This window comes from Amblyomma americanum, chromosome 4 (genome assembly GCF_052857255.1).
Source record: "Amblyomma americanum isolate KBUSLIRL-KWMA chromosome 4, ASM5285725v1, whole genome shotgun sequence".
Lineage (NCBI taxonomy): Eukaryota > Metazoa > Arthropoda > Arachnida > Ixodida > Ixodidae > Amblyomma > Amblyomma americanum.
Window position 1 is genome coordinate 129722466 of NC_135500.1, and position 21499 is coordinate 129743964.

The following is a 21499-nucleotide window of genomic DNA, read 5'->3' on the forward strand; positions in this document are numbered from 1 at the left end:
CAAAAAACCCTGTGTGGCACATGTTTAAATACAAGAGCCAATCCTCCTTCCTGAACGTCATGACGCACAGGGTCGGGAAGCAGTGTCTTGTGACGCTGAAATCCGGTATTAAGGCGTAAGCCTTTCTTGGCTCATGAGTGGCGTGGAAGGAAGTTGTAGACGGAGGTTTGTGGATCGAAGTTGTCCGCCCGAACTGTCAATCATAAGCTGTATGGTAAAAAAACAAAAATGTAAAAGCTGATTAAGCAACAGTCCTTAAGCAATATTATCCATTGGAAAAAAAATTAAAAAGTAAAGAAAAGTGAAAATCAATCAAAACAAAAATAAAGAAAAGATAATAAATACGAAACAAAATAAGGATAAAAACACAAGAAATGAAAATAAAAATGAAAGATGAACAAACAAATAAAAAGCAACAAAACAACGAGAAAGCTACAAAGATCACAGAAAATAAATTAAAACGAAAAATGCAGGGAGAAAGAGAGGCCAAGGACAGCTTTTGCATTTGCGCTCATAAGCACACAAGTGCAATCCTGTAATCTTTTTTTTAATCAAGCCTGAGTGCCCCAGGTACCCCACACAATTTTACACCCCACCTGGATTCGCAGCCTGAAGATGGCTGCTACGTATATCATTCACTCGCACAGTGACATCTGCTTTCGAGCTCACGTACTCTGTGAGTTTATATTTAAGAGAAATTCAAACATGCCTGCAGGCACTCACCTTAACAATCTATATCGGCCATTTTAATTGTCATGACTGTTCCCATATGTCTATCTTCGTATACTTGTCTGCTGCTTCCGTGTTTATTTTTATTAGGTTATTTCAACATACACTAACTTAAGTAACCATCCTGTAAGGCCGCTATAGCAACGCTGGAAGTTTGCGGCATGCCCATTGAGAGAGAGAGAGAAAAAAACATTTTCTGGAAAATACGCAAGCGCGTCCCAGAGCATGGCGCTGGTCCTCAAGCAGCACAGGTAATCGTCCCAGCATTGGAATTGGATGGTTTTACGCCGGTCCATTGTTGGACCGGCCTTTGCCAATATGTTTTCAATATCGGGCCGTTTACCTGTGCGGCTTGGCCTTGGTGAGGCGGCGCGAGCGGACTGAGGGTTCGAGATGATGCAATCTCTATCAAGAAGACTGGGTGAGAGACGCAGCTTAGTGCGTACGTGCTCCGGCGCCTGCTCCATTCCTTAGAGCCGCCGCCTGCTTCTCCTAATTTCGGGCCTGATTATTTAACAGTGTGCTGCTTGGTGTTATGCGGTTCTAGATGAGGCCAGTGAGCTCAAGTGTTACTCTTCTATTAGCTTTGGTAGCTGAGTGCGAAGCTTCTGTTACTTTTTTAATCTATATGTATTTTTGTTGAAGTGTTTCCTGTAAAGTCCAAGTCTTCTGTTTCTCCGTGTGTAATCGTCTGCTCATCGTCTGGCTGTCTGCTACCCGTCCTACGCCAAACCAATGTGCATACCTCGTAGAAACGAGGTAAGAGAAGAACCTGATCTTGCGTAGCTATTCAGTTGAACACATCGATTACGGCGTACAAGCGCATGTCACAATGCTTGAAAGTTCATAAAGGCTACAGATAATAATTTATAAGCTGCAATATTATCACTGCATCCCCGAAAACCAAAGCAGCAAATTTTTTTAACCGTATAGTGGAGAGGAATGTAAAGAAAAGAAAAACTTACACACACACACACACACACACACACACACACACACACACACACACACACACACACACACACACACACACACACACACACACACACACACACACACACACACACACACACACACACACACACACACACACACACACACACACACACACACACACACACACACACATATATATATATATATATATATATATATATATATATATATATATATATATATATATATATATATATATATATATATATATATATATAAACTGAGAACGCCATAAACTAAGCTTGAATATCTTTGCTTGACATAATGCATAAAATAAAAATAAAAAGACGGATTTAATTATTTTTACGAAATAAAAAAATGCTTCTGCAGAAGATGCGCAAGGTTCATCAAGAGACACAGTTGTTTACAGTGGTGAAAGGCGTAAGTAGTGCGCAAGTTTTATAAGATTGACTGCGACCTCGCGAGTGCCGGATGAAAAGATGTTCATAGCTCTCTCATGGGTGTAAATAACCGTACTATTCCCTGTTACCTCTTTCTCACCCAATTTTTTTTTTTTCACAGAGTGCGGGTTTTCTTACGCTAAAGCGCCTAAAGCTATCATGCGCTAAACACAGGTTATAATATGGAGCTGAACTTTATTATAACGAAGTCGAAGGGGTCCCGCGATTTCTTCGTTATAGCCGTGGCGTCGTTACAGCGGTACGTGACATTATAGTTTTTTTATTTATTCAAGGTACCTACAGCGCCCTGAGGGGCATTATTGTAGGGGGGTTAAGTACATTAAAGGCAAGCATAGAAAGAATTCAATACAGCAAAATTGAACAAAACAAAAAATTAACAGAAAAATGTTAAGAACTTCAGGTAAAGACAACAACATTCTAAATACACCTGAGACGCAGAACCAACACTGAGAACAGCAAATATCAGACTATTACATTTTCAATGGTGGCCTGGAAATTTGCACTCTCAAATATTTCATTAGGCAGGAGGTTCCAGTCATTTATTGTGTTGGAAAAAAAGGAATATTTAAGTGTATTAATCCGGCAGTTATACCCTCTAATTTTCATCGTATTGTCCCTTCTACTCGAAACGTAGTGAGGCTTCCTTAATAGACTCTTTTATTAATTCCTGTTTTATTATTGCAGATGTAATGCAAAAACTTTATTCTCAATAATTTTCTTCGGTAGGATAATAATTTCCAATCAAAAGCTTCCCGAAGTTCAGAACTTCTAACCTTAAAATTATAATTCCCAGTTACGAACCTTGCTGCCCGCTTCTGAACTCGCTCTAGCTTGTCTTTTCAAACATTTGTGAACGGATCCCAACCTACGAATCCATATTCGAGAATTGGCCTGGTGGACTTTGGCGGGCCGATATAGCTGGCGTTTAGCGTACCGCCGATGTGTGTTGTGAGAGTCTTCAACACAAGTGCAGAGTGCCCACCACGCGGTCGAATATAAGCGCACAAACCAAATATTTCCGGCTTCCAACGGCGCCAGTTTGTTCCGCGGCCCGCATGGGCTTCAACGCCTTTAAAACAGGATTTGGGGACATAGCGTAGTACACCGCAGGTAGAGAGACCTGTTCAGAATATCTACCTCCGTTTTCTTGGTGCTGAAGTCAATATGTACTGCTGTAAAAAAGGACGCGCGGCGCTAATTTCGCCCGCGATTACACGGTTTGGTTGGCTTTGCCGCGCAGCTCACAAGCGGGCGAGTAACAATACTTCTTCGCAGGACACAACTGTCATGTGAGAAAAGCGCACGCCAAACCAAAGGCTTTGATGATGGTCGTCTCTTGGTCAACCGAAACCGTTTTGGTCTTTTGTTTTCCGCCATTTGGCCTTGTTAAAGCACTGGGACGAAGATGCCGCCAAGCACACCAAGCGCACTGCCGAACGGTTTTAACCACGCGACCATGGTGTGAAAACGAAAATTAAACTGCACATTCTAGAATTGCTTCACTTAAAAAGTGTGTACTGACCACCCTCCCGGGCCATCAATTATGGTTGATAGACCGCGTGCGGAAAGCTGTCGGAGCCTCTGCAATCCTCGAGCACGGAGGACGACTATAGTCTTGCTCCGTGTCCTCGAGTAAGGAAGCCACCTGGAGGTAGTACCATATCGAACAAATACAATTTACTGTGTCTTGGATTCCTCCCGGAGCCGCACCTCTTTATATTTCTCTTCGTTTATTTGTTTTTTTTCTCGTTTATCCCAGACTTTTTTGACGTACATAAAAATTTTAAGAGTGAGGAATGCAACACGTTTATGTTCAAATAAAATGCTGCTGCTCTTTGCCTTTCGTGTTTCAAGCAGTGGGGGATTGCGAGCAGGGAAGAGGGATTTGATCAAGTCCAGAGGCGAGGTGCGAGGGATAATCCAAAGTTCACTTTCTTTCGAGATTCAGCTCGAGACAGTTCTGTATATAGACCTAGTGTTCATTTTATCGGGGCAGGCTTGAAACTTGTGAGGAGTGCGCGCTGCACATTCTCCAAGCCACCACAGCCAGCACGCGCTGTTCAGCTTTTGCCACATTGCCAGAGATGCTGACAGCGTCTAGCGAGTGTTTACTGCCCCTTTCTTGAAGAAAGAGACTGTCCTACACTGACCACGAGGACAGCCATCCTCTCTTATGAGACTTCCTGAGTACTTGGAGCGCCTCAGGAGCACTGAACACCTCCTCGGTGACAGTTCTGACAGACCGTGCAGGGGACTGCACCCGTTCTATTCCTGGAAGAGGTCTTTCGTTGTTGTCCCAAGTGGCGTACTCATGGATGTGGAGGCTGCAGATGAGTGTGTGGCGAGTTGACACCGCCCTTTTCTGGAAAGAAACTGCTCTATAAACTGACCACTAGGACAGTCATCCTCTCAGATTAGACCTCCGGCGTACCTGGAGTGCCTCAGGACCCCTGAATACCTCGGCAACAGTTCTGAGCAGTTGAGAAGCAAGGTTCAGTATGAGAAAGGTTGAGGCAAATGGTGGAAAATCGACGAGAGGCGAAAGTTGTCAGGTACAGTAACCCAGCACTATGGTATCGATGCTACGTACATCGAGGAAGAGAAGGCGGGTGTTCCGCCACCTTCCCGGCTGCCCTGTATAGTATCCTCTCACATGAAATGAACACCTTACACTACGCCTTACAGCACAGCGGTCATGATTTTCCTGGCATGTTCTTTTTCGTTGCGTTTGTTTTCTTTGTCAATTTTTTCGAATAAACCTTGAGATGATAGTCACCGCCAGTCCTCTCTACCGCCTCCATTTTTTTGTCACTGGGCTGTTTCTTCGTTAAAGATATGACTCCTCCCATTGGCCCATATGGACAGTGTCCTCTAGGAATTTCATTATGAAAGAACGAAACAGCGCAACTAAAACGAAGTATACCAGGGAAAGTAAATACACGTACAAATGAAGGACCTTTCCCGCAGCCTTCGTTACCAACTCGATGCCAACTCGCCCACTATGCTATGCTGCTATAATGTCATTAGTAGCCTTGCTACCGTGCGCATATAAGTTCGGTCTGCGTATTATTATTCAGTATACCCCTAAAAGCTCTAAGTCGAGGGTATTGCATAGGGGGGGGGGGGGGGGATTCGGTGCACAAGGTAAGCACACAAAGGTGCAATACATATACATAATACTAGTAGATATCAGAAAATAACAACCTGAATGCACCAAATAAAAAAAGTGCATTAGACAAGTATGGCAACTGCTGGTGCAAAACAAAATAACAGTACATGTGAATGAAACAAGGGATAGAAGCAATGAGCAACGTCAGACAGATATTTGTGCTAGTATGTCCTGAACCGAAACGTTACTTTCACTTTCGATGTGCCATCCTTGCGCAGAGGCCATGCTAATCTTCTCTGTATCGTTCCAATTTTAGTATATGTACTTTGGGCTGCGTTTTTATGGAGGAAAAACGCTAAGGCGCCCGTGTACTGTGCGATGTCAGTGCACGTTAAAGATCCCCAGGTGGTCGAAATTATTCCGGAGCCCTCCACTACGGCACCTCCCTCTTTCTTTCTTCTTTCACTCCCTCCTTTATCCCTTCCCTTACGGCGCGGTTCAGGTGTCCAACGATACATGAGACACATACTGCGCCATTTCCTTTCCCCAAAAACCAATTATTATTATTATTATTCGATGTGCAATGGCAGATAATTCCAGTGGACTATAGTGCGAGGTATGAATGATTTAGCAAAAGAACAAGTGTGGCATGAAATGCATTTAACTTTGAACGGGTGATCGAGGCGTTGAAAAAAAAAAATGTTTCTGGTTGTTGGAAGAAATCGTCATGGACCAAAACATGATCATAAAGTACCCAACAAATATTGATTTAAATTAGTCAGAGGCTCGCGGTACGTTATACCGAAACAATTTATTCTAAATGCCTGAAGATGAAACTCTGCCTTGCGTCTTTGTAGCTCTTCTGGAGCGCTACCAAAGCATCTCGAGACGGCTCGGCGACTGCTGAAGTCTCCCGCGAAACAGCCGAGAGACTTTCAGAAAGCACTCTGAGACTAAATGCCAGAATCTTGCGGCAAGTTACCGCCGGCCGGCAGGCTGGTATGAGTAATCGCAGCCAGTTCTATAGCGCAAAGTTCATTCCGTCGTGCAATTCCACTCAGTTCCATTCAGTTGGCGATGCGTGAGAACCAGAACACGACACGAAACATGACTTTCCGCCCTTCCCAAACCCGACCGTCAGCTCTGAAGCCAACCCCGGCGAAGACGTCCCGCGGTGTGACAGCTCCCGTGCATGGCGTGCCAGTTTGCACGCACTGGTCGAGGATAGAAAAAAAAAAAAACGCTCGCCTTCGTAAATCAGTTTTTCATTACAAAGGTGTATGCGTCCGACATTAAGCGCAGCCCGTGCGCTCACTCCAGCCTCGTAACTCGGTTGTGTTCGTGGAACAGCATATGCATGCGCCTGTTATATATGCATGCCTGTTGTATAGCTTCCCTGGAGTGGAGAGAGAAGCCGATGGACGACACACGCTCTCACCCACTCAAAGGGGGGAGAAAATTTTACGTTCGTTTTTGACTGCGGTATGGCTCGCCTCTGTCGCTGCTCCGTTTGCATCTTTCGTCGGTTTCTTTTTAACTATTTTTCCGTTCGCATGTTTTCTTCTCAGTCTCTCCCGCTCATAAGCCCAGCCGCACCCCCCCCCCCCCCCCCCCCCTCTCAGTCGCTTCCTCCGTCTTTTCTTTTGAAATACACGGCTCGCCCGCTCTCCTTTCTACTTTATTTGTTTTTTTTTTCCTTGCCAGCCAGCTCGCATCACAAGACGCAAGTTACGAGCCAGCCGACAGCTGTTTTGGCCGCTTTTCTATGCTCGGCGGTGTCGGCCGCGTCGTTATATCGGAGGAACGCCGCGCGCCGCGGTCCAGCTTCGTATATAGTTTAGTGGACTGACTTAGCCGTTGGCCGGCCGCCTTTGTTTCCTTCGTATCAGCGGGCTTGGTTTGAAGCAGCGGCTGCGAGGCGAGTGAGATGAGTAAGTTTTGTTTCAGAAAAGCACGTTTCATTACAATAGGCCAGCCGGCAGCCCTGCAAAAAGCTCGCCAGTGGACGACGTGGAGTTTTGTATGCGCTCGTTGTTGCCCGAGAAGCCACTGGTGGTCGCCGTCAGGAGCGTACGAATGCTGCGTGAAAAGAAAAGGATCTCGTAAACGCAGGTAATGCTTTGAGCGCATTTTAGCACGAATAATGCAACGCGCAGAAATTGTTGAGCTCATTTGGAAAGGTGCCCGCCTGCAGATGCGCGACAAAGATGGCTTGGACAGCGCCGCTTCAGCGCCGCGGGTGAGTTCTACAGACAGGCTCCCAATAGCGCGTACCAGAAATTTGTTCACGCGTGCAGCGTGTTGACATTCCGGGCTTTTGGCGTGACTCAAGCGATGCTCTTGCCGCTAAACTCACTAGCTACCAGTAACACGAATTTAATGATCCCGGTGATGATGATGATGATGATGTCAAACATTTAGAAGTTTGCCCCGACCGGGAGGGGCACTCACTCCAGAGCTCCTGCAGCAGCAGCCGTCAGTCTGGCCCGGTCTACCGGCTTGCGTTGGTCATCCAGGTCCGAGCTATCAACAGCGCGGCTTCCCATGGGGCGGGGGTGGGGCTGGGTATAGCGGGACAGCCGGGTTGAGCTGGCGCACCCATGTTGTATGGTATAGGGAAGGGTATTCATTACAATGTGAGCATATACGTTACGGTAGAGTGTTGGGTGTACTTCAATCGGCTGTATTGGAATGGTTGTCCTGAACCTGCTTCCGCGAAATTGAAACAATGCTCAATTTGCGATTGGTGTGAATATTAGGGCGAATACCTTCGTGCTTCTGCATGCATATATCGCATTACAAAGAGGCACCTGTTCTTGCATTCTTTTTTTTTCTGCATGGACACTGTAAGCTACTCGACTGTGGACTTGTGCTTTGGGCACTCCCGCTTGTCCTTTCTCGCTGGAGCTCCACTGATGGCCGGACATATCATCATCAGCAGCTCAACTACGTCCACTGCATGGGAAATTCCTCTCTCTCTCTCTCTCTCTCTAGTGCACTCCAAGTATCCCTGTCCGTGTTCCCTCTCTCCCAGCAAACTTCCTGACATCATCTCTCTACCTGCCTTTCTTCGTCCCCTGAAGATGTACAAAGCCGGTTGAAAATTTCGCACTCAGCTGCTTTAAGGCTCGAGCTGGTTTACAGCACTGCTTCATACAGTGAAGAATTTACTGCTTTACTTTCTCCTCACCCTCTTTCCCTCTCAAAGGCAGAACTGTCAAAATTATAACCTTTCTTACGAACGAAACCTGTGCACGGGGGACGCTGTTCAGAGGACTCTGGACCTTAAGATCGGAATTCAAGGTGCTCTTCAACTTGCACCTGTCTTAGCACGCTAATGTTTTTGTATTTCGCCTCCATCGAAGTATGGTACCTGACTGCGTGTGACTGTGTCGAACCTGCTACATCATGCTCAGCGGCCGAACGCCGCATCAAGTAGCTGGATTGGCAAACTCAAGACTTGTTGGTGTCTTCCATGTATTGCTACAGTCAGGAGAGTTATCGCTGGCAATCTCGTTCGCCAATGAAATATCGAATATTGAAGTAGTTTGAAATGCTTAACATTTAGAGCGCTTATTTCTTTATTAAAACCTCGATAGATTGACGTCTAGGAAAAAAAAATATAAGGGGTGCAGGGTCACTTGGTGCGATATACTACTGTAGAAGTGGTTGCGCTGCAAAAGGACAATAAAACTGGACACACTAATAGGAGAAGAACATGAAGAGACAGACGCAATGCGGGCAGAGACTTACAAGCGCATTGAAGGAAGAAAATCCAGCATGAATAAGGAAGAAAAAATGCACTCGCGTGGAAGGATCTATCTCTGCCTATACACATGCAAAGGACTCCTGATGTTACCTATTTCTTTTCCGCTGAGTCTCCCAAGAGGTAGGCTGACGCGCCTGTCTTGGGATCCCGATGCCACTTGGAAGGCTTCAAGGATTTCTCAGTTTTTTTTTTTGCTGCATCTTGCGGTAATTGAAATCTCGGTTAATCCCTGGCAACATGCGCACTTCGAGAAATGCAGGCGTCGTTTTACGTGCTCAATTGTCTTCTTTTATTCGTTCATTTGCGAGCCGTGCAATCTGTCCGATGCATGATAAAATCTTGTACACGGCGTTTTAAAGGAACTCATCGAATCTGTGTTCGTGGTTGGCACCACGCGTTATTGCACTTTTTTTCCCTCTCTGCTTCCTGAGATTGTGCTGTTTACCTTCGAGAGAACCCCCTCGAGCTTTCTAAGAGCAGATGATAGCAGCCTCATTTGGTTGTTGTTGGCAGTCTTCTAAAGGTCATAGGGTGCGCCGTAGATTATGATATACCACAATAACCGGCCGTCTATCGTCTTATGCGTCCGTTTTTTTTTTTCAGTTTTCTTCGATGGACTTCTGCATTTCTTAGTCACTGCTGTCAGTCGCTACTCTGATAGCAGCTCCTTTGCAGGTACCAGAGATGAACGAGCAGGCTTTTCTCATTTGGAGTGTGAAATACTTCCTAAATAATTCCTTTAGAAAAGCAGCTGTAAGGCTGGTCTTTATTACTTCGGAGTGCCCTGAACCAAAGTCGAACTGCGAATTTTCCAGCACATGTCGTCATATAGGAATGTGATACTAATTCGAAGAACGTACAGTGCGGTTTTACGGCAGCTTTTTAAAGGACAAAACGCCTGAACGGCGGTGTTTCGGTCGACGCCCAGTACATGTTCTAGTGTGGAAGAAAATGAGTTATAGGCTCTATTGGTACAAGAAGACAAAATGTATTTTGCACAGGCACAGCCAGTTTACTGAGCTTTGTGCGGCCTTATCTTGACAAGTGCGTGGTGCACGATGGAAAGGCGGGCACACAGAATCAAAGAATTTAGGCACTGGGTCGAGCATTGCTCCACGAGTGTCCGATATAAGGGTGATCAAAAATAACTGAACAAATAAGAATTCAGTAACTCGAAAAGCATATAGATAGTATACCACGATGAAGTTTTGACAGAAATCTAAAAAAACACGAGGCTTTTTTTTAATTACAAATAATTTTGAGTTGAGTTTATTGAAATTTCTGACAATACAATGCAGCATTGCCAAGGTGCCGGGGCAAAAGGGCAGCATAGTTACACTGGCCATCGAATGGCGGTGGTTAAGTTTTAGTGCTTTGCGGGTAGTTGTAGAAGCCAGAAAGAGAAAGAAAAAATGAAAATGCAAAGGAAAGGCGCACATTAATAGAAGGAAGTGATCAAGAAAGCGATACTTAACCCGTTAACTGTGTCACGGGTGGATCACGTCGTGTCCAACTCTGCAGCACGAATACTGAGTGGCAATATGATGCAGCGGGACAGCTCAGATTTTTGAAAGAGCCTGCGAGGAACACGCATTCCAGGTTACTGCTGCCATTTGTTGCCCGTTCTATTGACTTCGCCGAGACTCACCGGTGGATCACGCCGATCCACAAGAAAATCTAAGGATGGCCCACAGGTGGACCACGACGGCCAGGCATGAGGGCCCCGAAAATCGCTGCCGCAATGAACGGGTTAACTGGGGTCACATTGTTGAAGTACATAGCGCGGGGTAATGTTTTTGTCGATCGCAGTCTTTACCTACGTTTATATCCGCCAGAAAAGACGACAGCTGCGAAATACGTGATGCAGCTCGCGGCGCATCTGTATACCAATCGTCCTTTTTTCAGCCTACAATAAACCAATGGAACCGGCAACCAGGATTTGTCCTTTCAGCCGCTGACGACACTTTTCCAGTGCTGCTGATGCGGCGCCTACGAGCTGCAGGGTGACAGTAGTATTCCTGTGTTTCTCAATGACAGAGCACGCACCGCGCATCCCAGTGTTCTGATCTTCTGCTGTTCAGGAACTTGTCCAGGAAACGGTTCACTTTGAAGACGCGCAATTTCAATGCTGAAGACATTAATCAACAGCATACGTGTGCTAATTTCCAGCCAGCACATGCAAGTTGCACGAAATGCACTGCAGGTGCTAGATGTGTGTACCCGCCGCGGTGGCTCAGTGGTCAGGGCGCTCGACTACTGATCCGGAGTTCCCGGGTTCGAACCCGACCGTGGCGGCTGCGTTTTTATGGAGGCAAAACGCTAAGGCGCCCGTGTGCTGTGCGATGTCAGTGCACGTTAAAGATCCCCAGGCGGTCGAAATTATTCCGGAGCCCTCCACTACGGCACCTCTTCTTCCTTTCTTCTTTCACTCCCTCCTTTATCCCTTCCCTTACGGCGCGGTTCAGGTGTCCAACGATATATGAGACAGATACTGCGCAATTTCCTTTCCCCGAAAACCAATTATTATTATTATTGCTGTATGTGTCCAATACAGTCCTTGCAGCTCGTCAGTAGCTTTCACAATGGCTCCTCCAGCCCCATGGTTCAGAGAAGTCGGGGTGTCTCACTTTGTCATCCACATTATAAACCGCAACGGCAAGCAGCCTGGTCTCACGGTGGAACATCTGCGCTCTGTGACTGCCTCGTGTTTAACGATGAAGGACGGTGCATGTGTTTACTCAGGCCGCAGCGCTCGCCAGCCCCCTATAGGTGTGCGGGACACAGCTGCGGCGGCCTGTGACCTTCAGCGCGTGTGTCATTGCCTGTCGTGCTTGCTATATACGGACCACATTCCTCTACTTCCTCTTATCCTTTCACGCCCCCTCACCCCTCTCCCTCAGTGCAGGGTAGCCAACCGGAACACCCTTCTGGTAAATCTCCCTGCCTTTCCTCTGCCGCATTTCTTTCTCCTTCTAGCTGTCTCTGTCTATTTTATTTCTTCTTTAATTTTTATAGGCACCTACTGTATGGCTGGCCCGTTACCTGTGTTCTCACCTTCCGATCACATATTTTTGATACACTTTCATTTTATGCAATTTTCCTCTTTTGCCCTGACGATTTGCCATGCTTTGTTTGACGTTTTTGCTTTGGCAATTGCACCATTGTTTGGCATGATAAAATGTCACTTTTTCGTAACCCCCCCCCCCCTCCCCCACTGTAATGTCCTCAGGGCGCAATGTAGGTACTACACGAATGAATAAATAAATAAATAAATAATAAATAAATAAATAAATAAATAAACCTCGTGTTTAAGTTCGCAGTGCTCCCTGGCCAATCGCCCACTCCCTGGCCAATCGCCCACCGTGGGTATGTGCCATTCCAACAGAGGCCAACAACAAAAACAAGTGATTCATCTCGTGTACGCACAAAGCCGCGACTGTAATTATATATCCGGTACACTGTGAAGTGGTGCCACAGCGCCTGTCGCTAAAATATGGCAATACATTTTTCGTTATTAACAAAACAAATATCCCCTGTCTTTTTGAGCATTTCTGTGCAAACCGCCTAGAGCTATACTGCATCCACTTCTTGAATTATACAGTTTTCACTCCTCCTGCGACTTTTTGACCAGCCTGTACCATATATGCCTACCCCCAAGGGGATGCCAGTGCTTATGGTAGCGCATTTTCATGCCTTCTGAGTAATAGAAAACAATGGGATACCAATTTTGCGCCCCTTTCCCATGCATATTACGGGGGCCACTGCTCCTTCCGTCCCTCCTCTGCGCACCCCTGTTCCCTGTACGCTCGTACTAAGCGGAATCGGATTCTCGAAGAAGTATAACCAGCCGGCGCGGGTCAGAATATGTTGTCAAGGTACACGTTTCCGTACTTTCCGGCCTCCAGCAGCCCAGCCCTGAGGTCGTAAAAGAAGTGTACGGCCTGTTCAAAAGAGCCCATCCTGAATTGGATTTCACATGAAGTCAGGACTCTGCAGCTCCTGAGCATTGGCATCTTGTTCCTAGCTGACGGCACTCGCTCGAAACCTTGCGCAAGGAACCAGAAGAGAATTTTCGAATTTGATTCAGGGCACTCGAAGCTAAAAAAAAATAACGCTTGAAACTGCTTGCCTGAAGCAGGCAAGTGGAGTAATACCTGCGCATCCAGCTTGGACGCCCACGCAGAAGGCTAGCAGAGGAGCTACAGATGGCATAAGGACACCGCAGAAAAGCTGAAACGCAGGCGAGTAGTGCAATGAGTTACTTGCTGTTGTGCTGGCATAGATTCGGGGCTTATTTTATAAGCTAAAGAGGATTGCCAAGACGATACAAGTGATCTTATCTACACTCATCAAGCTGAAGGGAATGTGCTCGGAGGTAAAGCCATGCAGTAAAACGCTCATGGACAGGAAACAAACCGGAGCTAAAAACCTGAAGAACTTGTGGCATCGAACACAAATGCAAAATTAATTGATCGTATTAAAACGCGGTGCCCAAGATTCCGTTACCGTGCGGATCCACATACGTAATGCTGTAATGCCCTCTTCTGGGTCTTTAGGGTAAATAAATAAATAAATAAATAAATGAGCGTATAAACCGATGAAATGAAAACCGGCGCGAAAAACGAGGACAGTAAAATAAAGGAGTGAGGACGCTCTGCAGTTGTGTTCCCGTTTTCGTTTTTCCGGGCCAGTTCTCATTCCGACGGACATGTCATGTAGCGGCCAACTAGTCCAAATTAAAGTACCGCTAGAGCGACTAAACGAACACACTTACGCCCGTAAAAGAACGCTCGCATCGGAAAGCCTGACAGTGCGATGCTCGAGGATCGCATATGACCTGAAATTCACCGGGGCTTCGATTCTCGCGAGATGCGGCAAAACAGAAAACGGAGATTATCGAAGCCTTGGCATCGCAATCCAGCGTTGAGCGCATGCGTCAGTGCGCCCTGGTGTTCTTCACCGCGCAGGAGAAATGGAAATAATCAGGAGAGATACCGTGCGAGGTGCCTCTGCACGTGTCTGCAGTGATAGAGACTTCCACGAGAATATGTTTTTAAATTCGCGTTCGCTTTTTTTAAAATTAAATTTACTTACACCGCGCCCGTCTTATGTCAGTTCGTGTTTTTTTTTTAATTGGTTTTGGGGGGAAAGGAAATGGCGCAGTATCTGTCTCATATATCGTTGGACACCTGAACCGCGCCGTAAGGGGAGGGATAAGAGAGGGAGTCAAAGAAGAAAGGAAGAAAGAGGTGCCGTAGTGGAGGGCTCCGGAATAATTTCGACCACCTGGGGATCTTTAACGTGCACTGACATCGCACAGCACACGAGCGCCTTAGCGTTTTGCCTCTATCGAAACGCGGCCGCCAACATACCAAAACAGCGTAGCCACTCAGAAATGGACAAATGCGTCCAGGTGTGGCCCCGCCGCGGTGGCTCAGTGGTTAGGGCGCTCGACTACTGATCCGGAGTTCCCGGGTTCGAACCCGACCGCGGTGGTGGTGGTAGTGGTTTTATTAAAAATAATAGTAAAAAGGAAGGAAAAGATTTTTGCTAGCCCCGGCATCTGCCATCGATACTGAAGCACCTGAGCTGGGGCAGCGGAAATAAAGGACAGCAGGCAGAATGGAGAAATGAAATGAAAGTGGTGAGGGGACAGGAAGAGAGGATAGGGGGAGAAGTAATATGCACAAACTATTTACACAGTAAGAAATGTATCCAGGTTGTGCGCGTGATTAGTTCATTTTATAAAGGAATTAAATCACACACGCGCACAGCACTGTGTTGGTTACAACTGGAGTGGGGCGTCCAGTTATTAATCGTTCAAGGTAGAACTCGCGGAGCGTTCGGTCACTGCGTGTAACTACCTGACGGAGAACAGACGGGACGTCAAGCCAGTGTGTTCGAGGAATGCACAGAGGCTCACCAAAGTTCGCTCACGAGTGCGCGCACTGCCCTGAGGCCACAATAGCGTCTTGATGGAGTCTGGTAGTATGCCCTGCGCCCTATAGGCCGCGAGCATATCGCGACGAGCATCGGCGAACGCGGAACAGCGAAGGAGCAGGTGTTCTAGTGTTTCCACTGCACCGCATCCGTCACACACATCACTCGTCGCGATTCCGTGACGCACCCGTCGTTCCCCGGGCCACACGCAACCAATGCGCGCGCGGAGGATCATTGCACGTTGTGACCGTGTAAGTGCGCGACAGCCGTTGATACTGTCGATGCGCTCACCTCCCGCGATGCGTGGGTCGGGGTGCTGCTTTCGGAGATGGTCGTGGATGGCCGCACGCACGTCCTCCAGCGCAAGGGGCAGATCGCTGGCCGGGAGTTGGTGTGCGCGGCGGCTGCGTTTTTATGGAGGAAAAACGATAAGGCGCTCGTGTGCTGTGCGATGTCAGTGCACGTTAAAGATCCCCAGGTTGTCGAAATTATTCCGGAGCCCTCCACTACGGCACCTCCTTCTGCCTTTCTTCTTTCACTCCGTCCTTTATCTCTTCCCTTACGGCGCGGTTCAGGTGTCCAACGATATATGAGACAGATACTGCGCCATTTTCCTTTCCACAAAAACCAATTAATTAAAGTCCAGGTGTGAAAACAAACCACGTAGAGAGAGAGAACTTTATTTGCCCAAATCAAAGGTCGTTGCTGGCGTCTTCAGTGATCGGGTCCTTAGACCATGACTCCAATGACCTTTGCTGCCCGGCACGTGGGGTCAGTAACCTCTATCTGGTCTCCCGCGTCGTATAGATGGACATGGCAGGCTCCCACTGCTCCGCAGTGGCTATCGGAATCACCGAGAATGCCGTGGTACACTGGCACCCTCACGTAACATTATAGAGAGTCGGTCTATCACTGCACCAAGGATAAGTGGTATGCGGTCGGGTGCATTTTGTTGTAGTTAAACAGGCATGAGTAGGAATTTGACTGCAGCTGCCGCCAAAATACTGACTGCTCCCTGTTTAGTATGTCATGTGGCGGCGGGTGGTTTCACCTGCCTTCTGTGTAGTATTCCAATATCTCTCCGAACGTCCGAAGCGCGATTGTCTCGTCCTCAACGACCTGACCTGCTCGCGCGGTGTGTCCTCGAGCTATGCGGTCGGCCTGAAGATTGTCTCTCACGTCTTAAAAGTCGGGACGTTCATATCATCTGATGCTTTGCTTGCGATGGGCGCCCCGTTCTAAGGATACCGGCTGCCCTTTTTCCTAGTCTTCCGTTCATAAAACTCCGGCACGCGTCCTGGCAGTCCGTGACGATCTTCAGAAACTTTCCGGTTCTGTCCTTCAAAGAGACCGCTACAGCAACTGCGATCTTCTCAGCGCTCCCAACCGTGCAACCCCGCCGCGATGAGCCGACCTCGTTGAAGATTTTGGTTCATGCGTTTCCATGCTTTTTACGTGCCCTTCAAGTAAAAAAAAGAAAAAAAGAAAATCGATGGCGCAGTAAATTCCTCGCTTCTCGGTGGACACCTCAGCTAGTATAGAAGTGGTTTATTAAAACAATAAAGTGGAAGGATAAGGTTTTTGCTAGCCCCGGCATCTACCATCGATACTGAAGCACCTAAGCTGTGGCAGCGGATCGCAGTCAACTGACACCTCAGCTGGCCGTGAGGAAAGGGGGACAGGTGAGAGTGAAAGAACACAGAGAAAAAGAGGTGCCGCAATGGAGGGCCCAGGAATAATATCGGCCACATGGGGATCTTTAGCGTGCGCTGACATCGCACAGCACACAAACGCTAAGGCGCCCGTGTGCTGCGCATTGTCAGTGTAGGTTGAAGATCCCCAGGTGGTCAAAATTATTCCGGAGCCCTCCACTGCGGCACCTCTTTCTTCCTTTCTTCTTTCACTTCCTCCTTTATCTCTTCCCTTACGGCGCGGTTCAGGTGTCCGCCGATATGTGACAGATACTGCACCATTTCCTTTAATAATAATAATAATAATAATTGGTTTTTGGGGAAAGGAAATGGCGCAGTATCTGTCTCATATATCGTTGGACACCTGAACCGCGCCGTAAGGGAATGAATAAAGGAGGGAGTGAAAGAAGAAAGGAAGAGAGAGGTGCCGTAGTGGAGGGCACCGGAATAATTTCGACCACCTGGGGATCTTTAACGTGCACTGACATCGCACAGCACACGGGCGCCTTAGCGTTTTTCCTCCATAAAAACGCAGCCGCCGCGGTCGGGTTCGAACCCGGGAACTCCGGATCAGTAGTCGAGCGCCCTAACCACTGAGCCACTGCGGCCCGAAACCATTTTCGTTTTTTCAAAAATTGTTTGGAGGAAACGAAATGGCGCAGTAACTGTCTCTCAAATTTCGCATTGTGCGCACGCGCAAGGCGCCAGCGCACAATGCACCTGCGCTACAGCCTATTGCGCATGCGTGTCACGTCATTGAGTGGCGCCACCATCGTTAGAGAGGAGCGCTCTCCAGGAATCTTGCCAGACGCCTCCTGAACGCTGATCTGGAAGGATGCATGCCGCCTGAACGCTGTCCTGTCGCCCCAGAAACCAAATGATCGACAGCGACACAAGCAGCAACACCGCGCTAAAGGATTTCGCCTCACCGCACTTTAGGTCAACAAAGTGCCCCCCTGAATTTTTTCTCTCTCGTTTTTCGTGCACCACTCCAACGTCACACCTTATGGCAGCGGTCTTTTCCCTTGGCACCAAAGGAACGGTTTCAGCACCGTTCTAAACCTCATTTAATCTCCTCAAGCTTGCGTTTACAAAATTGTTCCCGTCCTCCCTCAGTTGACTGCCTGCTGCGTAGAGCTGTAGCTCCACATGAAAGAAATTGATGGCAATGACATAACTCTGAGGGAAAACATGTGGTCCCGATTGGCAAGTGCCCATAGGAACACGGGAACACCGGTCGACGCCTCCATATCTCACTCGTATTTGCACGCCCCACATGAAAGAAATTAATTGTCCCGGAGCTCTGCACAACGGCCTCCCTTATAGCTCGCATCCTGCCTCCAGACGTTAAACCCCTGCATCATGCTTATGAGGAACGCATGATGCAGGGGTTTAAGGTCTGGAGGCAGGATGCGAGCTATAAGGGAGACCGTTGTGCAGAGCTCCGGGACAATTTCTTTCATGTGGGGCGTGCAAATACGAGCGAGATATGGAGGCGTCGACCGGTGTTCCCTTGTTCCTATGGGCACTTGTCAATCGGGACCACATGTTTTCTCTCAGAGTTATGTCATTGCCATCATAGCCAAGCACTGAAGTCAATGTACATACATTCATATCTAACTATATATATGTCAAAGAGTGGGTAGCATTTCCAGCGGAGTTCCCCTTTCTGTGAAAAGCAAAGCCGTGACAAGGATCGACAAAAAAAAAAAACGACGACGGCTCTGGCGTCCCTCGCGCAGGCACGTGTCAGAACGGTGCTCGCGCAGCTGGAAACGAAAAATCTGCACATGCAAGGGAAATTTGCTCGACTCGTATAAACACGTCGACACTGCAGCACCGTGCAGCCATAGGCGCTATAGCACGTCTGCCTTGCATCCGACCACCAAGAGAAGGATTCGGTAAGTCTGCTTTTTCCGCAGTTTCTGATGATAGTGGCGTAACAAAGAACAGATGTGCACAACGCTTAGTAGCTCCAACGACTGGAGAAGCGTTTGAGCTCGTGCAAAGCGCTGCCGAAAACTAACGCGGGGGCTCTCTCTATTGTAGTCTCAAGTAGTCCTGCTTTGTTCAAGACGACTGAGATGTGACATTCAGGGAATAATCCCGTTCAAGCATGTTCCTTTGCCGAAAGTAGGGCGGCTATGCACGTACCCATTTCGAGTGGAGTTGCAGTACGCGCTTCTCTGTCAATGTGCCAAGCGACTGCATGGATATACGTTGCTTGCCGGCAGCGTCTCGCCATGTCGTCTTTAACGAACCTCAAAGTTCATGTGGCCACTGATGAGCTGTATACAGTACACTAGTGCTCACCCGCGGAGCATTATTCCAGCTCGCGCTCCAGGCGTGCCCCTTGCGTGCAGCCCGCGGACCCCCCGTGCTGCCGCTGCATGGCCCCGTTGCTGCCCCGCCGCTTCCCGTCGTTCCTGCGCCATGGGGGCCCACTCCGCCGCTGCGTCCTGGTCGTGGTGCTGGCCAGCGGGGCCGCGCTGCTCTTCTTCCAGATGATGATCGGGGCCCACAGGGAGACGGCCGCGCCGCCCTGGAAGCGAACGCCGGTGCCCTCCGAGCTACGCGAAGCCCGGGATCGCGGAGGCCAGCAGGACGGCCGCGAGGGGAGGACGGAACGGGCTCAAAGGATTATGGAGCGCCAGATATTCAGGTCGGTTGCCACAAGCAGCGCGTCCGATATCGGATGGTGGTAGCTGAGTTGAAAATTGAAAATTGGTTTTTTGGGGAAAGGAAATGGCGCAGTATCTGTCTCACATATCGGAGGACACCTGAACCGCGCCGTAAGGAAAGCGATAAAGGAGGGCCCAGATTGGAGGAATCGCATGAGTACTTAGGTCGAGAGTGGCCTTGTCCTTGCTTTGCAACTTTCTCTTAGTGGGGTAGTAGCTCACAGCGTTAGGTGACAGCTTCCTCGGATCTGCTGTTAATAATCGGTTGTGATAAGAGGAAGGTCGCAGAAGCTGTCTCACGATCGGTGGACACCTCAGCCGCGTCGTAGGGGAAGAAACGAAGGGGAAAGTGAAAGTAGAAAGAGAGAGAAAGAGGGGCGGTAGAGGAGGGCTGTTGAATAGTTTGCGCATTATGGGCGAGTAAGGATTGCGCGCGGCCGTGGTGTCTTCCGTGTTGACCTTTGTCACATGAGCAGTGGCCTGAGCTATGGTTTAGATACTATGTGGTTTTGAGCTGTGGTTTGAACAGAATTTTTCAGAGACGATGCTGAAGTGAGGAACGGTCTTATAGAAAATGCTCCATACAAAAATTGTCAATGCTTCATTTTTTGTTACTCGACTTTGACGAAAGCAGGCTTGTGGCCCGTGTAATAATTAGAAGGTCGGGGTGGTCGCGGCTCTCACGCCTTGTTGATGCGTTCGGTTACCGGACCTCGAGCTCGTAATGAAAGCTGGTTTTGAGTAAATGGAAGGCGCATTAACTGTTTCACTTCATGGTGGACACCTCAGCTGCGCCGTAAGAAAGGGAGGGAAGAGAGAATGACGACAGGAAGAGGTACCGTAATTGCTCTTTGCCATGCGCGATACCGGTACTCACCTATGGGACAGAAACGTGGTGGCTGACTTAAAGGCTTTTACTGATATTGAGGACAACGCAGCGTGCTATGGAAAGGAAAACAATAGGCGTAATGCGTAAGAGACAGGAAGAGGGCAGAGTGGGTCAGGGACCAAACGTGGGTTAATAACATCCTAATCAAATTCAAGAGGAAGAAATGAACTTGGGCAGGGCTTAAGGGTAACGGAGTGGATTCCAAGAGAAGGCAAGCGCAGCAGGGGGCGGCAGAAAGAGCTTTAATGGCAGCCACTCGGATAGCCTCTTCTCTTACGTCACGGACGATGTCAGCGTGCTATTTTTGAATGTTCAAAGCCATGCGCCGCGTGGTGGCAGCCAAGGGAACCTGAAACACTCCTGCCGAATTCCTGGTAATATTAATAAGCGACGCTCGCAGGGACGACGACGCGGCCGACCACCGACACGACGAAAGCGCCGGCACAGAGTCTCGGCCAATGAGCCACCAGTTGCCGTGGTTCTTCAAAAACGGCACCGAGTGGCCGCGGCCGTCGAGCAAGCTGACGCGAGTGGCCAACGTGTGGCCCGAACCGGAGGCGCCGCACGAAGACCGCATCGTCGCGCAGCTCATGTACCTGCCGCCTGGATACAAGGCGGAGCCCAAGAATGTCAGTGAGTTATGCTGCTCTTTCCCATTCATTTCAGGAATAATAATAATAATAATTGGTTTTTGGGGAAAGAAAATGGCGCAGTATCGGTCTCATATATCGTTGGACACCTGAACCGCGCCGTAAGGGAAGAGATAAAGGAGGGAGTGAAAGAAGAAAGGAAGAGAGAGGTGCCGTAGTGGAGGGCTCCGGAATAATTTCGACCACCTGGTGATCTTTAACGTGCATGTACTGACATCGCACAGCACACGCGCGCCTTAGCGTTTTGCCTCCATAAAAACGCAGCCGCCGCGGTCGGGTTCGAACCCGGGTACTCCGGATTAGTAGCCGAGCGCCCTAACCACTGAGCCACCGCGGCGGGTTTATTTCAGGAAGAAACGCCTTTTGGCAGTTAACTTCTTCCTTGCTCGTAGGGATAGACCAAAACAAAAGGAAAGGTCACGACGGCTTCAATGATTGAGAATGCCAGCAGGGAATAAAATTTGGTGCAGTGCAAGGGAAGGAAGGCACTGGCAGCCAGAAACATATATATTATGCACGGCACCTACCATCCCTCTAGACAAGCTGTCCTTAGAAGATAAAGATAGAGAAAATATTTAATGGCTCACCAAATTAAGGTTAGGCTGTGCAGGTGGCATGAGCCG

The 21499-nt window shown here is 48.4% G+C and overlaps 1 protein-coding gene and 1 non-coding gene across 4 annotated transcripts in view; one reads left to right on the top strand and one right to left on the bottom strand.

Annotated features, from left to right (window-relative positions):
- Window positions 1-5488: 5488 nt before the first annotated feature.
- LOC144130756 (U6 spliceosomal RNA) lies at window positions 5489-5591 on the bottom strand. Its single transcript, XR_013314193.1, has one exon. It is a non-coding gene; the product is annotated as a U6 spliceosomal RNA (small nuclear RNA).
- Window positions 5592-7101: 1510 nt separating this feature from the next.
- The window catches only part of LOC144128354 (glycoprotein 3-alpha-L-fucosyltransferase A-like), a 34834-nt gene continuing 20436 nt past the window's right edge, over window positions 7102-21499 (top strand). For 2 of the 3 annotated variants that reach the window (XM_077661698.1, XM_077661697.1), the window contains exons 1-3: window positions 7379-7495; window positions 19020-19318; window positions 20627-20859. In XM_077661698.1, coding sequence (XP_077517824.1) covers window positions 7400-7495; window positions 19020-19318; window positions 20627-20859 — 628 coding nt within the window. In that variant the 5' untranslated portion in view covers window positions 7379-7399. Of the gene's footprint in view, window positions 7188-7378; window positions 7496-19019; window positions 19319-20626; window positions 20860-21499 lie in introns of those variants that run through there. The other variant, XM_077661699.1, reaches the window with a different exon arrangement.